We start from the raw sequence: 19,130 nt of genomic DNA, 5'->3' as shown, positions 1-19,130 counted from the left end.
GCTTGCACGAGGAGATGACCAAGACGCCTAACCTAACCTAACCTAACCTAACCTCACCTCATTCTAAATAATATCTGTCTTCTTTTTTTTGTTTTTCTTTTTGTTATTTTTTTTTCTCTTCTGCTTCTCCTTGACTTCAACGCTTTCAGAGATGACCAAGACACCTAACCGAACCTAACCCTCCCTATGACTTCCTCCTGTACCTAACTAATCTTCATCAACAATATAATCTGTCTTTTGTTTTGTTTTTCTTTCCTCTGTATTGCTTCCTTTCTCTCTTGCCTACGACTTCAACGCTTTCACGAGGAGATGACCAAGACATCTAACCGAACCTAACCTAACCTAGCCTGCCTGTGACTTCCTCCTGTAACTAATCTTCATCAACAATATAGAGATGACCAAGACATCTAACCGAACCTAACCTAACCTAGCCTGCCTGTGACTTCCTCCTGTAACTAATCTTCATCAACAATATAATCTGTCTTTTGTTTTGTTTTTCTTTCCTCTGTATTGCTTCCTTTCTCTCTTGCCTACGACTTCAACGCTTTCACGAGATGACCAAGACACCTAACCGAACCTAACCTAACCTAGCCTGCCTGTGACTTCCTCCTGTAACTAATCTTCATCAACAATATAATCTTTTTGTTTTTGATTTTCTTTCGTCTGTATTTCTTCCTTTCTCTCTTGCCTACGACTTCAACGCTTTCACGAGGAGATGACCAAGACACCTAACCTAACCTAACCTAACCTAGCCTACCTATGACTTCCTCCTGTAACTAATCTTCATCAACAATATAATCTTTTTGTTTTTGTTTTTCTTTCGTCTGTATTTCTTCCTCTTTCTTCTGCCTACGACTTCAACGGTTTCACGAGGAGAGGACCAAGACACCTAACCTAACCTAACCTGCCTATGTCTTCCTCCTGTCTTCTCCTGCCTGCGACTTCAACGCTTGCACGAGATGACCAAGACGCCTAACCTAACCTAACCTAACCTACCTCAGACTTCCTCGAACTAATCTTCATCTAATCTCCTCCTTTCTTCTGCCTACGACTTCAACGCTTTCACGAGGAGCATATCAAGACATCTCTCTCCACCCGACCTCAGACCTCGAACGATCCCTGTGACTTCCTCCCTTCTTCTCCCGCCCAAGTTAGGTTAGGTTAGGTTAGGTTGGGTTAAGTTAAGCTGCCTACGACTTCAACGCTTTCACGAGGAGCGTCTCACAACACCTCTACACCCGACCTCAGACCTTGAACTATCCCTGTGACTTTATGAACACTGATACGGCGTTTAAAATAAAATATGTGTGGCTTTAATCTTTTATATCGCGTTAGTGTTTATGCAAGGCAGTTCCCATGACTGGTTTTGTTGGGAGAGTAAACAGGAACGATGCTTGAAAGAGTTATGGAATATTATTATTATTATTATTATTATTATTATTATTATTATTATTATTATTATTATTATTATTATTATTATTATTTTCAGTAGTAGTAGTAGTATTTGTATTATTCGTACTCTAGTAAATAAGAACAATGCTTGGGAATCTATCAATCTGTATATCTGTCTTGTTTGTTGGAAGGCTGACAGATAGATAAGATAGATAGATTGACAGACAGACATATAGAGAGACAGACAAGTAAGCAGAGAGAGAGAGAGAGAGAGAGAGAGAGAGAGAGAGGATCCGGTGAGCGCTAGAACTTAATTAACACACGCACACACACACACACACACACACTGATGTTGCTATTCTTGATCTTGTTATTGTTGTTGTTGTTCTTATTGTTCATCTTCTTTTTCATCTTCTCATTATCCTGTGCGTCATACTCTAAGGAACATGCATATCACACCCTTATTGGAGGAGGAGGAGGAGGAAGAGGGGGAGGAAGAGGAGGAGGAGGAGGAAAGAGGTGGATCAGTCGCCCTTGAGAGAAAAAAAAAAGTTAGATGTGGATGCAACTGGAAATGGCAGGATGGAGGTGGTGGTGGTGGTGGTGATGATGGTGGTGGTGATGATGATGATGATGATGATGTGTATACTATATAGGAATTCATACCAGAGAGAGAGAGAGAGAGAGAGAGAGAGAGAGAATGAATGAATGGGATGGAATGTTATAGTTCCCCTGGGGAGAAGGAAGGGGGGCAGGGGAGGAGGGGGAGGGGGAGAAAGGTCATCCATTAGAGGTCACAGGTCAGGTCACGGTCAAGGGTCATTTAAAAGTCACAAACACCTCCAGAGAGAGAGAGAGAGAGAGAGAGAGAGAGAGAGAGAGAGAGAGTTGGACAATAGGCTTAAATTCTCTCTCTCTCTCTCTCTCTCTCTCTCTCTCTGAATCTTTAAATAGAAAACAACAACAAAAACAAGAGACTATTACGTCAAACACACACACACACACACACACACACACACACACACACACACGAAAGGAGGAAGTTTGTATCTGTGTGTGTGTGTGTGTGTGTGTGTGTGTGTTTACCAATTAGTTTTTTCATTTGCATTCACTATCTCTTATCTTATCTCTCTTTCGCCTTCTTCCTCTTTCCCATTCATCCATTCACTTAAGTAGTAGTAGTAGTAGTAGTAGTAAGTATATATTTTAATGTATATTCAATAATTTCTAAGGTTACGTATTGCATCTAACCTTTCTTCAAACATCCGCTACTACTACTACTACTACTACTACTACTACTACTACTACTACTACTACTACTACTACTACTACTACTACTACTACCACTAATAATAATAATAATAATAATAATAATAATAATAGATAATAGGTTAGGTCTTTCTATGTTGATTTTTTTGCTTCGAGTTGTCTTAATAAGTTTCTAATGTCCTTTTTTTCTCTTTTCCAGTCCTGTGCGCCAAGAACTTGTCAAAGAAGGATTTCTTTAGTAAGTATTAGACTGTGTGTGTGTGAGAGAGAGAGAGAGAGAGAGAGTTATATGGGTGGAAACAATCTCTCTCTCTCTCTCTCTCTCTCGTCATGCTTTCGGTTCACAATTGTCACTAAACTTTCTATAAATCTGAGAGAGAGAGGGAGAGTGAGAGAGTGTGTGAGTGAGAGAGAGAGAGAGAGAGAGTCCTTCACACCTGTCTACCTATACACCTGCCGCCTCCTCCTCCTCCTCCTCCCCCTCCTTGCTCTTCTTCAATCCTCTCCAGCATCACCTGTCTCCTCTTCGTTTTTGTTGTTGTTATTGTTGCTCTCTCTCTCTCTCTCTCTCTCTCTCTCTCTCTCTCTCTCTCTCTCTCTCTCTCTCTCTCAGGGGCGTGAGAACCTGTGTGTAGAAACCATGAACTGTTTATATATAATTTTTGCTCTCTCTCTCTCTCTCTCTCTCTCTCTCTCTCTCTCTCTCTCTCTCTCTCTCTCTCTCTCTCTCTCTCTCTCTCTCTCTCTCACTTTCTCTCTCTCTCATACTTTCACTTTTCTCACCTTGATGTATGTTGTCTGTCTGTCTGTCTGTATGTATGTATGTATGTATGAACTTATGTATGTATATTTATCTGTATGTCTGTGTATGTCTGTCTGTATGTATGAACTTATATGTATGTATATTTATCTATGTCTGTATGTATGTATGTATGTATGTATATTTATCTGTATGTCTGTGTATTATCCATGGCTACTCTGAACCCCTCTTTTGCATGATACTTTCTCATCCTAAGATCATTCCCTCTCCTTCCTGTCCATTTCCTTCCCCTTCGTTTCCCTTCCATTTACTTCCCTTCACATTCCTTCTATTTCCTTCACTTATATTCTGGTTTCTTCCTATTCTTTTTCTTCTCTTTCTTTCCCTTATCTCCTTTTTTCTTTTATTTCCCTGGCTCTCCGTTCTTTCCCTTCCTTATTCCTTCCATCTCTACCTTTCCCTACCCTACGTATGTCCCTACCTACCTTCCTTACCGTACCTTACCTTCCTATCCTCTTTACCTGCCTTCCAATTTAACCTTTTACCTTTTTCTTCTATTTCATTCCCTTGTCTTTTTCCATCTTCTATCTCCCTGAGTGACCCGTCCTTTCCCTTCCTTATTCCTTCCATCTCTACCTTACCCTACCCTGCGTATCTATCACCCTACCTACCTACCTTACCGTACCTTACCTTCCTATCCTTTTTACCTACATTACAATTTAACCTTTCTACCTGCTAACATACGTACAGTCGGGCCCGTTGTCTCTCTAACACTTTTAGCTAAGCAGGAGGCAGATTTCCACCTCCTCAGGGTCATATTTTAAAACATTTCGTCGCCCAAGGTCACATATTTGACATGGCTTTCGTAGGAGCTGTAGGCCTTTCCAGGGGTAGTTTTATGACCCTGGTGGTAGTTTGACCCTTCTTCTGTGCCGTGAACCTTAAAAAACACTCATAAAAACCCGGTTGATCCCCTCTTTGACCTTTAGAAATAGTTGATGTGAGAAGCGATGGTGTCTTAAAATACAGCCCTCAGCCTTTCCCTTGAAGTTCCCTCTCTACTCACCCACACTAACAATCCCTTCTCTCCTCCCCCTCCCTCTATGTACCGCCTGACCCCTCACATTCACACCTGTCTTACCTCACCTCACCTTTCCTCTCCTCAGGTTTGCCGGATCCCTTCGCCAAGATCAGTGTGGAGGGCTCGGGTCAGTGCCACACCACCGACATCTGCCGCAACACCCTCGACCCAAAGTGGAACCAGTACTTCGACTTGTGAGTGTTGCTGGCTTGTGTTGTGTTGCGTGAGGGAGGGGAAAGGAGAGGTGTTGTTGATATGGGTGGGTATGGGGGGGAGGTAGAATGAGGGAGGGAAAGATAGAGAGAGAGGACGAGGAAGAAGGGCAGGGAGAATAAAGGAGTGAGGGGAGAAAGAGGGGAAGGAAAGGGAGAAATTAAGTGGGGTGGGTATGGGAAGGTAGAATGAGGGAGGTAGATAGGAGGAGGAAAAGGAAGATAAAGGGAGAGAACGAGGAAGAAGGGCAGGGAGAAAGAGAGGGATGAAGGGAAGGAGGGTGTTGTTGATATGGGTGGGTAGGGGAAGGTAGAATAAGGGAGGTAGGGAAAGTAGAATAAGGGGGTAGGGAAAGTGGGGGGGAGGTAGGTGGAGGTGTGGTTGGGGGTGAGATCGTATAGGGGAGAGGTGTATGGGGGAGGTGTTGTGTTGGGGGGGATGGGGGTAGGGAGGTGTGAAGGGGTCTGGGGGATAGTGGGCTTTAAGAGAGAGAGAGAGAAGAGAGAGAGAGAGAGAGAGAGAGAGAGAGAGAGAGAGAGAGAGAGAGAGAGAGAGAGAGAGAGAGAGAGAGAGAGAGAGAGAGGAAAAAAACTACTTCCTGTGTAAATTGAATGAAGTTTTTGTATATATTAGTCTTACATGGAGGAGGAGGAACACAAAGGAACACAAAGAAAGAACAAACAACAGCAGACCTCATGATCCTGACGAGGCTGTTTGTGACAAGCTACACTAACTATCTAATCAATATGAAGACGGCAAAAGAGGCGCAGGAGAGGGAGAAACACAAAAGGAACACAAAAAGGAAACACAAAGGAGCAGACCTCCAATCTCCTGACAGGCTGTGAGCTGAAACTACACAAGCTAACTAACTATCTAATCAAAAAGGTGAAAGATGAAAGATGAAAAGCAGAAGGAGGAGAGGGAGGACACAAAAGAACACAAGGCTGTTTGTGACAAGCTACACTAACTATCTAATCAAAGGTGGAAGATGAAGGACGGCACAGGCGAAGGAGGAGGGGGAGGAGGAACACAAAGGAACACAAAGGAAGAACAAACAACAGCAGACTTAATGATCCTGACGAGGCTGTTTGTGGCAAGGTACACTAACTATCTAATCAAAGGTGAAAGATGAAGGACAGCAAAGGCGAAGGTGGAGGGGGAGGAGGAGGAGAAAGAGCAATGGAAAAGACAGCTTCGTTACTCATATTCTTCCCCTTACCTCCTCCTCCTCCTCCTCCTCCTCCTCCCAGTCATTCCCACTCACTCACGTCCTCACCGTTACAAAATTAACCAACCAATCAAATCGCTTATCCACGTCAAAATCACTTCTTAATATACGACAATAGCAAAAAAAAGGTCAATCACGACTCATATTACTATTTTTTCGTTCAGCAACATTGTCGGGGTGGCGGGGACGTGGCGGCCTTGTACTCACGATGGGGGGTGTAGGAAGGGATGCTGGGATAGGAGGAGGAGGAGGAGGGGGGGAGAGGAAAGAAGGGGTGGAAGAGAAAGAATAGGACGGAAGGAAGGAAGGGGATGAAGAAGAAGAGGAGGAGAGGAAAGGAAGGTAAAGGGGGAGAGAGTAAAGAGGGAAGGAGGAGGAGGAAGGAAAGGGTGTAGGAAGGGATGCTGGGAGAGGAGGAGGAGGAGGAGGAGGAGAGAGGGAAGAAGGGATGGAAGGGAAGGAATAGGACGGAAGGAGGGAAGGAGATGAAGAAGAAGAGGAGGAGAGAGGAAAGGAAGAGGAGGAAGGAGAGAAATTGGATAGAGAGAGAGAGAGAGAGAGAGAGAGAGAGAGAGAGAGAGAGAGAGAGAAAGGATGGAAGGGATAGGAAGGAAACGGAAGAAGGATTGGGAGAGAACGGAGGAAAGTGGAGGAGGAGGAGGTGGAGGTAACTAACTAGGTGGAGAGAAGAGTGGAGGAAGGAGTTATTAAGAGCTTTTTCCTTGGGTCTAAGAGGAGGAGGAGGAGGAGGAGGAGGAGGAGGAGGCTGTGTGTGTTTGATATAAGTTGCTCGTGTTGTGTTGAGTCACGCCTCCTCCTCCTCCTCCTCCTCCTCCTCCTCCTCCTCCTCCTCCTCACGTGCCCTCTGTCATGTTTCTGCTCTCATGGGCACCGCATTCAGACTACCTCCTCCTCCTCCTCCTCCTCCTCCTCCTCCTCTCTTCTTCGTATTCCTCGTCATTATCTTCATTTTTCTTTTGCTTCTCTCTTCTTCCTCTTCTTCCTCTTCTCCTTCCCTCCTCTTCCTCTCCTTCCCCTCCTCTTCCTCTCCTTCCTCTTCCTCTTCCTTCTCGGTTAGTAAATACACATCCTCGTTCTCTTATAACAGACAGACATATAACACACACACACACACACACACACACACCCCCACACACACAGGCAGACAGACAGCAACAGGAGCTTAGTAATGGAGAGAGAGAGAGAAGGGAAGGAGAGGAAGGAAATTGTTCAAATGTGACTCAATGGTGTTGGAATCGGGTCGGCAGCTTTCTGGGTATTACTGTGTGTGTGTGTGTGTGTGTGTGTGTGTGTGTGTGTTCTTCCTCCTCTTCCTCCCCCTCTTCTTGTTTTTCTTTTTCTTCTTCGTTTTCTTTTTCTTCTTTTTCTTCTTCTTTTTCTTCGTTTTCTTTGTTTTCCTTGTCTTCTTCGTCTTCTTTGGGCAACGAGATAAGGAGGAGGAGGAAGAAGAGGAAGAAGAAGAAGAAGAAGAAGAAGAAAGAAGAAGGAGGAGGAGGAGAAAAAGAAGAACAAGAACAACAAGAAATAAAAAAGAAATACAAGAATAAGGCTACGTCTATCTCGTTTTCCGGATGCAAGTATTGTGAAACCCTCATATGACGACCCTCACCTCACCCCGCTCACCGACTTTCCCTAAGACTCAGAGGCGACAGGCTTGCTTGGGCTTGACTGAGAGGGGCAGGGAGGAGGGAGAGGGGGATGAAGGGATAGGAGGAGGTGAAGGGGTGCAGGGGTTATTGGAAAAAGGGGATGGGAGAGAGAGAGATGGGGTGTTATTTGAGAGGAGCAGGATGTGTATTTACTAGCTAAGAGGGAAGAGGAAGAGGAGGACGAGAGGGGTAAGGATAGGAAGAGTAGGTTGGAGGAGGAGGAGGAAGAGGAGGTAGGGATGGAAGGAAGAGAGGGAGGTAGTGATTAGTAGGACTAGGAAGAAAAAAAAAAAGGAGTTTAAGAAGAAAAAAGAACAGCCAGTCAGTTAGTCAGTCAGTCAGTCAGTGTGTGTGTGTGTGTGTGTGTGTGTAAAGGGCTTTCCAAATGTCACATCACGTCTTGTCTGTCTGCCTATCTATCCCTCTGTCTGTCTGTGTCACTATCTGTCCCGGATGTCACCGTGGGCTCTTCAGGTCACATCACAGACTCATAGACAGAAGGTAACGAGGAGACTGTCTGTTGGTCTGTATATATGTCTGTCTGTCTATCTGTCTGTCTTGATTTGAGGTTACTGTTGGTGGGTCTGTGTTCAAGAGAAGGGAAGGGAAGGAGAGAAGAGGAGAGAAGAGAAGAGAAGGAAAGGAGAGTGAAGAAGTTGGGAGTTATTGTATACGAGAGATAGACAGATAGATAGATAGATAGAAACATGAACAATCTACATACACACTCAAAATACACAGCTGGATATACATGCTTACTATACATTAGACGCAGGTATACATTTGCTAGGCTGTCATACTGTTCCTCTGAGCGTCCTTTTAAACATGAAAGGTTCGAATTCCATCTGTCCACTTGGTTCTCTTTCCTGTCTCCTACATTTCCTGCGTTGCCACTCTGTTACTAAGCTATACAATTTCTCAACAGTACAGGTTCAAACTCCATCTCTGTTCACCTGGTTTGCTGTCTGTCTCTGTCTATCTTACCTAACTTCATTCTAGGCGTCCATCTGTTATCAATTCTATAGACGTGTGATTATGACCTGCCCGAGTTACTAAGCTATCCAATTTCTCAACAGTACAGGTTCAAACTCCATCTCTGTTCACCTGGTTTGCTGTCTGTCTCTGTCTATCTTACCTGCCTTCATTCTCTGGGTCTCAATCTGTTATCAATTGTATGGACGCGTGATTATGACCTGCCCAAGTTACTAAGCTATCCAATTTCTCAACAGTACAGGTTCAAACTCCATCCCTGTTCACCTGGTCTTCTCTCTGTCTCTGTCTATCTTACCTAACTTCATTCTAGGCGTCCATCTGTTATCAATTCTATAGACGTGTGTTTATGACCTGCCCAAATTACTAAGCTATCCAATTTCTCAACAGTACAGGTTCAAACTCCATCTCTGTTCACCTGGTTTGCTGTCTGTCTCTGCCTATCTTACCTAACTTCATTCTCTGGGTCTCAATCTGTTATCAATTGTATGGACGCGTGACATGACCTGCCCAAGTTACTAAGCTATCCAATTCCTCAACAGTACAGGTTCAAACTCCATCCCTGCCTTCATTCTCCGGGTCTTCTCCGGTTATCAATTGTATGGACGCGTGATATGACCTGCCCAAGTCCAGTCCTTGCCCACAATCACGCCACTTAGGGTAGTTTTGTGATGTGTGTAACTTGTGAGTCCGAAGGTGGGATTTTAGCTTGTGTAGAGAGGAGGCTTAGTGGGATGGAAGGTAGGGTAGGTTGTTTCTCTCTCTCTCTCTCTCTCTCTCTCTCTCTCTCTCTCTCTCTCTCTCTCTCTCTCTCTCTCTCTCTCTCTCTCTCTCTCTCTCTCTCTCTCCATTTTCTTCCTCCTCCTCTTTCTCCTCTCCTCCTCCTCTTCCTCCATTCTCCTTCATTCCTCCACATTCTTCTCCCGCCTGATCTTCCTTCCTTCCTCCTCCTACTCCTCCTCCACATACCCTTTCCCTTACATACTTCCACATTCTTCTTCCACCTCCTCCTCCTCTTCCTCCTCCTCCTCCTCCTAGCACACACCGGCCGGCTGGGTGTCCTTGGGCGTGTAACAGTGCCTGAAGAGAGAGAGAGAGAGAGAGAGAGAGAGAGAGAGAGAGAGAGTTACGTCAAGGCGCCCCCAGTACTTAGTGAAGCTTGCTGTAGGGGGAGGGAGGGGGTGTCCGGGGAAGCCCCCTACACACACACACACACACACACACACACACACACACACACACACACACACAGTATAAATATTTTTTCCTTAATTTTCGTCCATTTCTCTTTTTTTTTCTTTAATTTTCTTTTTTTCTTTTTTTTCTGATTCTTTGTTTTTGTTTGTTTTTTTTGTTTCAGAGAGAGAGAGAGAGTCCTCATTAACGCATACGCCAGGTGCAAGGACGTCTCTCTCTCTCTCTCTCTCTCTCTCTCTCTCTCTCTCTCGTTCTTTGTCAATTACTTGCTCGAATCGATGAAAGTGAATCTGGTTTAATTAAAGAGAGAGAGAGAGAGAGAGAGAGAGAGAGAGAGAGAGAGAGAGAGAGAGAGAGAGGGAGGGGGGGGGTATTATAGTATTAGTAGTAGATATAGTAGTAATGGTAGTAGTAGTAGTAGTAGTAGTAGGAGGAGGAGGAGGAGGAGGAGGAGGAGATATCACCTTTCACCTGGTTTCCTCCTCTTCTCATTAGTCTAATTCCTCCTCTTCCTCCTCCTCTTCCTCCTCCTCCTCTTCCTCCTCCTCCTCCCTTCTCTTCCTCCCTCTTTCCTCTCTTCTCTAGTCTCCATTGTCACTCACTACTCCTCTTCCTCCCTCTCTTCCCTCCTCCTCCTCCTCCTCCTCCTCCTTCTCTAAATCCTCTCTCTTGTAATTTGAACCTAGTGAATCTCTTCCTGTCAGCTCCTCTCTCCCCTCTTCCTCCCCTCCTTTTATCTCCTTCCTCCCTCTCCTCTTACGCCCCCCCCCTCCCCCCTCTCTCTCTCTCTCTCTCTCTCTCTCTCTCTCTCTCTCTCTCTCTCTCTCTCTCTCTCTCTCTTTATGGTTTGTTTATTTTTTCCTCCGTTTTTTTTTATATAATGGCTTCCTTTCTTTCCTCCCTCCCTCCTCCTCCTCCTCCTCCTCCTCCTCCTCCTCCTTTCATCTTCCTGTCCTTCCTCCTCCTCTTCTGTTTTGGTCTTCCTTTCTCTTCCTCTTCTGCCTCCTTTTGTCCTGTTTGTGTGTTTTGCCGAGAGAGAGAGAGAGAGAGAGAGAGAGTGTGTGTGTGTGTCTGGTCGCCCTGATGTTTACCAAGTCGTGTTTTTTTTTTTTTTTTTTTTTTGACGTCGCGGCCTATTACGCCGGTAGGCTTCTTCCCGGTGGGGCCTGATGGTCGGCCCAGCCCGTTCTGGCGCAGGCGAGTGTTTATAGTAGCGCCATCTTGCATTGGCTCATGCTGACCTCCCGGAGCTCATCTTTAATCCTAGAGTCTAGAGTCCGGGTTGATAGGTGATCTTCTGGACAGCATGTGGGTAGTTTTAAGCCACTCGGCGGCGGCTGAAAAATCTCAGCTTGGTGGCACCGGGCGGGGATTGAACTCGCGTCCTCCTGAACGCGGCGCCGTCACTCTGTCGACTCAGCCACCGCCTCCCCTTTTGTGTGTGTGTGTGTACAAGTAAAAAGTAGGTTTCGGTTGTTGTTTATGGTGGTTAGATTTTCGGTTAATTTTGGTTGGTGTGATAGTAGTAGTACTAGTAGTAGTAGTAGTAGTAGTAGAGTAGTAGTAGTTAGGGTGCAGGGGTTGCAGGCCTTCAGGGGCGCGGCGGGCCGCCATTCCTGTCGTTGCCGCATCGCTGGTGCCACCGTCTCAAAACTTCACTCGCCGCGCCACGCCTCAGACGCATCAATTTTTTATACATCAGGAATCACACAATGGTCCTGTACGGCCAGTACTTCGTCAGCCGACCCCGCCAGCCCTCCGCTCAGGCCTTGCGCGTGGCCCGAGCCCGCGCTGGGGCAGCCCTGCTGGAGCGCGCTGGCTCTGCGCTGGTCGCGCGCGCTGTGGCTAACCGCCGAGCCCCGGCTGCACCCAGCGCCAGGGCCAGCGAGAAGAGGCCGTGGCGCTAAAGGGAAATGTGGAGGAGCCGGCCGCCCCGCCTCCGTCTGGAGGCCCCGTGGCCCCCGCGGTGACCGACAGTCAGGACAGGACGGTGCTAGTGGTGCCCCTGTGCACGGTGAGAACCCCCCGCCCGAGGCCGAGGATGCGCCTCACAGTGAGCCCGCCCCCCATGGTGGGGCCGCCCTCCTGGGCGAGACCCTGCAGGCTGGGGTGGACACTGTGGGCGAGGACGAGGCCCGGCGGGGGACGCTCCCGGCCAGGACGAGACCCCCGTTTAGCCGAGGATGTGGAGGCCGCCAAGGAAGCCGCGGCCGCCTCAGCACGGCGAGGCCCTCCCTCATGGTAGGGCCCCGCAGTTGGGCCAGGCCGCCGAGGAAGCCTCGGCTCCCCCAGGACGGCGAGGCGCGCGACCAGCACAGAGCCAGCGCGCGACAAGCAGCGCCGTCCCAGCGCGGGCCTGGGCACTAGCACCGTCCTGTCCTGACTGTCGGTCACCGCGGGGGCCACGGGGCCTCCAAACGGAGGCGGGGCGGCCAGCTCCTCGACATTTCCCTTTAGCGCCACGGCCTCTTCTCGCTGGCCCTTGCGCTGGGCGCAGCCGGGGCTCGGCGGCTAGCCACGGCGCGCGCGACCAGCGCAGAGCCAGCGCGCTCCAGCAGGGCTGCCCCAGCGCGGGCTTGGGCCACGCGCAAGGCCTGAGCGGGGGGCTGGCGGGGTCGGCTGACGAAGTACTGGCCGTATATAGGACCATTGTGTGATTCCTGATGTATAAAAAATTGATGCGTCTGAGGCGTGGCGCGGCGAGTGAAGTTTTGAGACGGTGGCACCAGCGATGCGGCAACGACAGGAATGGCGGCCCGCCGCGCCCCTGAAGGCCTGCAACCACTGCACCCTAACTACTACTACTCTACTACTACTACTACTATCACACCTACCTAAATTATCCGAAAATCTAACCACCATAAACAACAGGGTGAGGCCCCGCAGTTGGGGCAGGCGCCCCCGCTACCCCATCCGCCAGCGGTGAGGGGTCCCAGGTGGTCCGCCACCACCTGCAGGTCTCCGCTAGGTTCATCGGGGGCCCGGGGACCCCTTCCTGGTCTTCCGGGAGCGGCGCACCCTACACGCCGCGGCGCCGTGCTGGCCTGCCTCGTCCTGCTGCAGGGGATACTGGCCTACTGGCGGGGCGGGAAGCGGCGGGCGTGACGGGACGCCAGTCCTGCCACGTCCTGAGCGGCCCTCCACACCCCTGAGGCGCCACAGGGAAGGACCCGCCGACCGTCCACACCTAAAGGGGGCGGCGCGCGGGGCCCCACCTGTTGGCCTCTCTCTGTTTCTTTCCATTACTCTCTATAGACGCTGCGTATATACTTACCTGTTGGCTACGCCCCATTGCTGGTAACAGTGATGACGCCAACAGCAATAATAGTAACAGTAATATACGAGCTGGACTTAACGCCAGCTGAAGGAATCATGTAGTTGTTGTTGTGGTGGAAGTTTGTTAATAGTAGGTGATAGCGTAGTGGTGGTGGTGGTGGTAACAGTGGCAGTAGCAATAGTGGTTAGTAGTGATGGTGTGAATAACAATAACGTACAGGTCCCCCTCCCCCCCCTTCTCTCTCTCTCTCTCTCTCTCTCTCTCTCTCTCTCTCTCTCTCTCTCTCTCAGACCTTCAGGAGTACTATTAGATAAGGTTCCTGTTCCTTCTGTCCTCCTCCTCCTCCTCCTCCTCCTCCTCCTCTTCCTCTTCCTGATGCTGCACGGAACATTAATCAGCTCTTCCAGTCACAGAGGCGCCGGTAGTTTGTCAGTCAGTCAGTCCGTCAGTCAGTCAGTCAGTCAGTTAGTGCTTGTATAATAGTCTGTTACTTTTGTTTCTATCTTTTGTCAAACAGTTCTTTCTAGTCAGTCAGTCAGTCAGTCAGTTTTTATTACTATGTCAACTAGCTTCTTCTCAGTCAAATAATTCCCGTTCCACTTTGTCAGTCAATCAGTTAGTCAGTCAGTCAGTTTTTAGTACTATTGTCAACTGGCTTTTTCTTTCAGTCAAATAGTTCCCTTTCCAGTCAGTCAGTCAGTTTTTAGTACTATGTCAACTACCTTTTTCTCTCAGTCAAATAGTTCCCTTTCCAGTTAGTTATCACTATGTCAACTAGCTTTTTCTCTCAGTCAAATAGTTCCCTTTCCAGTTAGTCAGTCGGTCAGTCAGTCAGTCAGTCAGTTTTTATTACTATGTCAACTAGCTTTTTCTCTCTGTCAAATAGTTCCCTTTCCAGTCAGTCAGTCAGTTTTTATTACTATGTCAACTAGCTTTTTCTCTCAGTCAAATAGTTCCCTTTCCAGTTAGTCAGTCGGTCAGTCAGTCAGTCAGTCAGTTTTTATTACTATTGTCAAGTAACTTTTTCTCTCAGTCAAATAGTTCTCTTTCCATTCAGTCAGTCAGTCAGTCAATCTCCTCACCTCATGAATCTTTAAAGACCTTGCAACACACACACACACACACACACACACACACACACACACACACACTGACCACGGACACACCACAAACCCCTCACCCCTCTTCTCTCTCTCTCTCTCTCTCTCTCTCTCTCTCTCTCTCTCTCTCTCTCTCTCTCTCTCTCTCTCTCTCTCTCTCTCTCTCTCTCTCGCTCATTACCGTTTACTTAATTACAGTGGTGGGAGAAGAGAAGGAGGAGGAAGAGGAGGGAGGGGGAGGAGGAGGAGGAGGAGGGGGACATCCGGGGACTTACCTTTTCCTCCCCCCTCCCCTCCCCTCCTTTCCTCCACCTTTCCTCCCCTGCATCTCCCATTTACCCATCACGGAGAGAAGAGAAGTAAAGAGAGGGAAGGGAAGGGAGAGAAAGATAACAGGGAGGGGAGGAAGGAAGGAGGGAAAGATTAGAAAGGAGAATGAAGGAGGAGGGAGTGTAGGAAGGAAGGGAGGAATGAAGGAAGAGAAGAAATAAAGAAGGAAGAGAATAAAGATAGAAGGGAGGGGAGAAGGAGAGGGAGGGGAAGTTTAGAAAAGGGAGAAGGGAGAGAGAAGGAGATAACAAAAGGGAGAGACCAAGAACAGTAACAGTAGATAGATAGATAGATAGATAAATAGAGAGAGAGAGAGAGAGAGAGAGAGAGAGAGACACACAGAAAGACCTTATATAACAAACTGAGGAAAAGAGAACAGACAGACAGACACAGAGACACCCAGTAGCAGTAGCGTTTCCCGTGAGGTAATTAAGCAGGAGGAGGAGGAGGAGGAGGAGGAGGAGCGTCTGAGGCCTCCTTGACCCTGGGGCTGAGAGGCTTGGGAAAGGCAGCCACGCACCGCAAACTGAAGAGGGCGCTGAAGAAGGAGGAGGAGGAGGAGGAGGGGGAGGAGAAGAAAAAGAAGAGGAAGAAGAAGAAGAAGAAGAAGGAAGAGGAGGAGGAGGATTAAGGAAAGAAGAGAGAGAGAGAGAGAGGGAGAGAGAGAGGGAGAGCCTGAGGGGAGTGATCTACAGTAGACCTCTCCTTCCCTTCCCTTCTTTCTCCTCCCCTTTCCCTTCCCTTCATTTCCCTTCCTTTCCTTTCCCTTCCCTCTCCTTCCCATCTCTTTCTTCTTCCATTCCTTTCCCTTCCCTTTCTTTTCCCTCCCTTCCTTTCCTTTCTCATCCTTTCTTTTCCTTCCCTTCTCTAACATCCCCTTCCCTTCCCTTCCCTTTCATTACATCCCTATCCCTTCCATTCCCTTGTCTCTCCTTCCCTTTCTATCCCATCTCTTTCCTACCATACCATACCATAATATTTCCATGAGTCTAGTAATAGTGTGACAAGGCTTCGTCTAACTAACCTGGCTAACCTCCCTTTTTTGTGGCCTTATAAAATAGTCGTTGTGGGAGCCCAAATCGCCTGAGAATACGGTCCCCCTCCTTCATGGTCTCGGGGTTCCCAGGTCTTAATTACGTACGTTACAGCTTGATGCACCGACAGCCACTGGGGAGGTCAGGAGAGAAGTACCGTATAGAAGAATGCTTAAGGGGAGGGGTCTTGTGTCTTATTATATACCTTATATTTTGTAGTCTTAGATATATATGTCCATCCTCTTAACCTAACCTAACCTAACCTAACACTTGCCTTAGAATAGTATAGACTCCTCCTCCTCCTCCTCCTCTTCTTCTTCGTCTTCTTTTTCTTCTTCTTCTTCTTCTTCTTCTTCTTCTTCTTCTTCTTCTCGTTAAATGGCCTCAGATTCTTATGTTCACAGTAACCAAATACCAAAAACTGTGTGTGTGTGTGTTTGTGTGTGTGTGTGTGTGTGTGTGCGCGTGTGTGTGTGCATGTGTGTGTGTGTGTGTGTTAGCAGGCTTTTCCGCAGACAGGAATGGGCAAACTTTGAATATGTGTTGAGGCAGAGAGGAGGAGGAGGAGGAGGAGGAAGAAGAGGAGGAGGAGGAGGAGGAGAAAGGGAATCGCTGTCCACCTGTCCTTCCCTTCCTCCTCTTCCCTTCTCTTCTTTCCTCTCTCTCTCTCTCTCTCTCTCTCTCTCTCTCTCTCTCTCTCTCTCTCTCTCTCTCTCTCTCTCGCTCTCTCTCTCTCTCTCTCTCTCTCTTCTCTCTTCTCGATTCTATTTTCCATTTAAACTTGAGAGAGAGAGAGAGAGAGAGAGAGAGAGAGGTGGACGCTGACAGGAAAAAAAGGAAAAAAAAAGAAAAATATAAAAATGGTAATTGCAGGGGCTGGCTTCCATCCTGCTCTCTCTCTCTCTCTCTCTCTCTCTCTCTCTCTCTCTCTCTCTCTCTCTCTCGATAAGCCACCATTAAGTCGTTAAAAGTAATAAATAAAGTAATAAAATAATAAAGAATAAAAAAGACCTTATCATCGTCATTCTCTCTCTCTCTCTCTCTCTCTCTCTCTCTCTCTCTCTCTCTCTCTCTCTCTCTCTCTCTCTCTCTCTCTCTCTCTCTCTCTCTCTCTCTCTCTCTCTCATATTAATCTTATCAAAACGCAAATGGTATAATAAGATGTGTGTGTGTGTGTGTGTGTGTGTGTGTGTGTGTGTGTGTGTACATCGTTAATACGTGAGTGCGTAAGGGAAGAGGAGGAGGAGGAGGAGAGGAAGCCTGTCCCCTCTCTTTCCCACGCGCCAAACAGGTGTGTACGTGTGTTTATGTGCGTGTGTGTGTGTGAGGGGGGCGGGGTGGGGTAAGGTGGTGGAGGGCTGAACACCTGCATGTGGGCTGGAGTTTACCTGGGCTTGCGTTAGGCTTGTGTTGGAGTCTACTGTACTCACTTCATCTACCTCTTCTATTACAGAGATATCTAACATCTATATCCTCTTTGACTGCACGCTGTAGCTACTTTATTTTACTGTTTAATACCTTTGTTAGTCTAATGTCTTTTTCTCTTTTTTGCTGTAATATTTCTGCTGACCTGACCTCCTTTTCCTCTATGATGTTTTTTGTTCTATTTCTACCATCCGTGTTTTATATAAGGACTCACAAACTCAGACCTGTTATAAACTTGAAAATACACTCACTACATCGCATCGCAGTCAAGATCTCTATTTAGGTTGTGAATCTTAAGCCTCGTCTCATAGTACACCACTCAGACTTCCTACATCTGACAGTTTTAGTATATTGATGACAAGGTTACAGGGACTACATTATAAGTACCTACATTGCACCTCTATCTTCCACTAACACCACCATCACCACACACACACACACACACACACACACACACACACACACACACACACACACACCATTCTAATGTTTGACAGTTGGGTGAGGTTAGATTACTGCCCACAAGGTTACAGGAACTACATATTAAGCACAGCACATCATTACGCTGCACTAATGACACACACACACACACACACACACACACACACACACACACACACACAGACGATTCTAATATCTGACAATTGGTTTAGAAAAGTTTACTAATCACAAGGCTACAAGAACGCCACACCAACACCACCACACACACAAACACACAAACACACACACACACACCAGCAGTAATAGACAAAAAGGTGTAGTGGGACGAGTAACCAGAGGAAAGGAAAGGCAGGAAGGGAAGGGGTACTAGCGGTGGTGGCGGCGGCAGGGTTGTGAGCAGCGCTAGATTAATCCGTCCAAAGAACTGGTGTGTGTGTGGTTGAAGGCTTCGGGGCATTGGCATACCAGAGGCTGTCTTTGTCCTCCTGCTGTGTGTTATTGCCGCTGGATTCTTTGCCCTGGAGGTGGAAGGGATAGCTACTGTAAAGGATGATAGACTTAGATGATAGATAGATAGGAAACAGAGCATAGTGAAGACGAAATAAAGGAAACACTGCAAAATAGATAGGATAGTAGTGATAGTCGATATAGGATGATAGTAGAATGGTCGTAAAAAAATAATGAAGGAACCAGAGTAGAAAACAATGCGAAATACCGTCTTCAGGTTTAGCAGAGACTAGAATAACGTCATAACTATCAACATCATCAGCACTTCGTTACTCTTCGGGGTCACATTACAACGAAGTCATTCTTGTAAACACGCTACTATAATATTAAAAAAAAAATACAGTAATGCCACGTGGGGTTATAACGTATGACCCCAAAACTGTACCTTACCTTACGATGCCAGACCCTGTCGAATGCCCTATTTCTCCTCCTACGATGCCATCCCCTGTCAAATGCCCTCTTTCTCCTCCTACGATGCCACCCCCTGTCAAATGCCCTCTTTCTCCTCCTACGATGCCACCCCCTGTCAAATGCCCTCTTTCTCCTCCTACGATGCCACCCCCTGTCAAATGCCCTCCTTCTGCTCATGCTCCTCCCCCTGTTATGCCTCCGCCGCCGCGTCACCTGCCACCTGCGGGCGATTTAAGGGCCGCCTCAACCCCACGCTCACATCCTCACCGGAACCCACATTTCCGCTGTCCTCCTCTACCTCCTACACGCCGCCGGTCCCACACGCACGCCTCTCCCCCCTCCCCCTCTCGCCCTCTCCACCAGTACCACCACCACCACGACCTCTACCATGACCAGCACTACTACTACCACTACCAAGACGATCACAACCACCAATACTATACCACCATTACTATGACTACGTCTACTATAGCAATACAACCAATACTTTCACTACCAACACTATTACCAACACGACCACTACCATCAATACCAAGCCCAGTTCCACACTACCATCAACACCAACACTACCACTTGTACTACCAACAGCAACACTACCACCATCACCACCACCACCAGTACCCTTTTCTCGTACCCCTTGTGGTCTATCTATCTCTGTTATCTATCTATGTTATTTTGTGTGTTCTATCTGTGTCTGTGATCTATCTACCTATCTCTACTTAATGTGTGTTTCAGAGGTCCATATTCTCGAACATTTAGGGGCTTACACACACACACACACACACACACACACACACACACACAC

The 19,130-nt window shown here is 47.4% G+C and overlaps 1 protein-coding gene across 2 annotated transcripts in view; it reads left to right on the top strand.

Annotated features, from left to right (window-relative positions):
- LOC126999710 (E3 ubiquitin-protein ligase SMURF1-like) overlaps positions 1-19,130 on the top strand; it is a 66,052-nt gene that overhangs the window by 13,271 nt on the left and 33,651 nt on the right. For both annotated transcript variants that reach the window (XM_050862471.1, XM_050862470.1), the window contains exons 2-3: positions 2,861-2,899; positions 4,588-4,696. In XM_050862471.1, the coding sequence (XP_050718428.1) occupies positions 2,861-2,899; positions 4,588-4,696 (148 nt within the window). The remainder of the gene's footprint in view (positions 1-2,860; positions 2,900-4,587; positions 4,697-19,130) is intronic.

Source organism: Eriocheir sinensis, chromosome 17 (genome assembly GCF_024679095.1).
Source record: "Eriocheir sinensis breed Jianghai 21 chromosome 17, ASM2467909v1, whole genome shotgun sequence".
In the NCBI taxonomy this organism is placed as follows: domain Eukaryota; kingdom Metazoa; phylum Arthropoda; class Malacostraca; order Decapoda; family Varunidae; genus Eriocheir; species Eriocheir sinensis.
The sequence above is the reverse complement of the archived record's forward strand: the minus strand, read 5'-3'. Positions and strand labels throughout refer to the sequence as shown.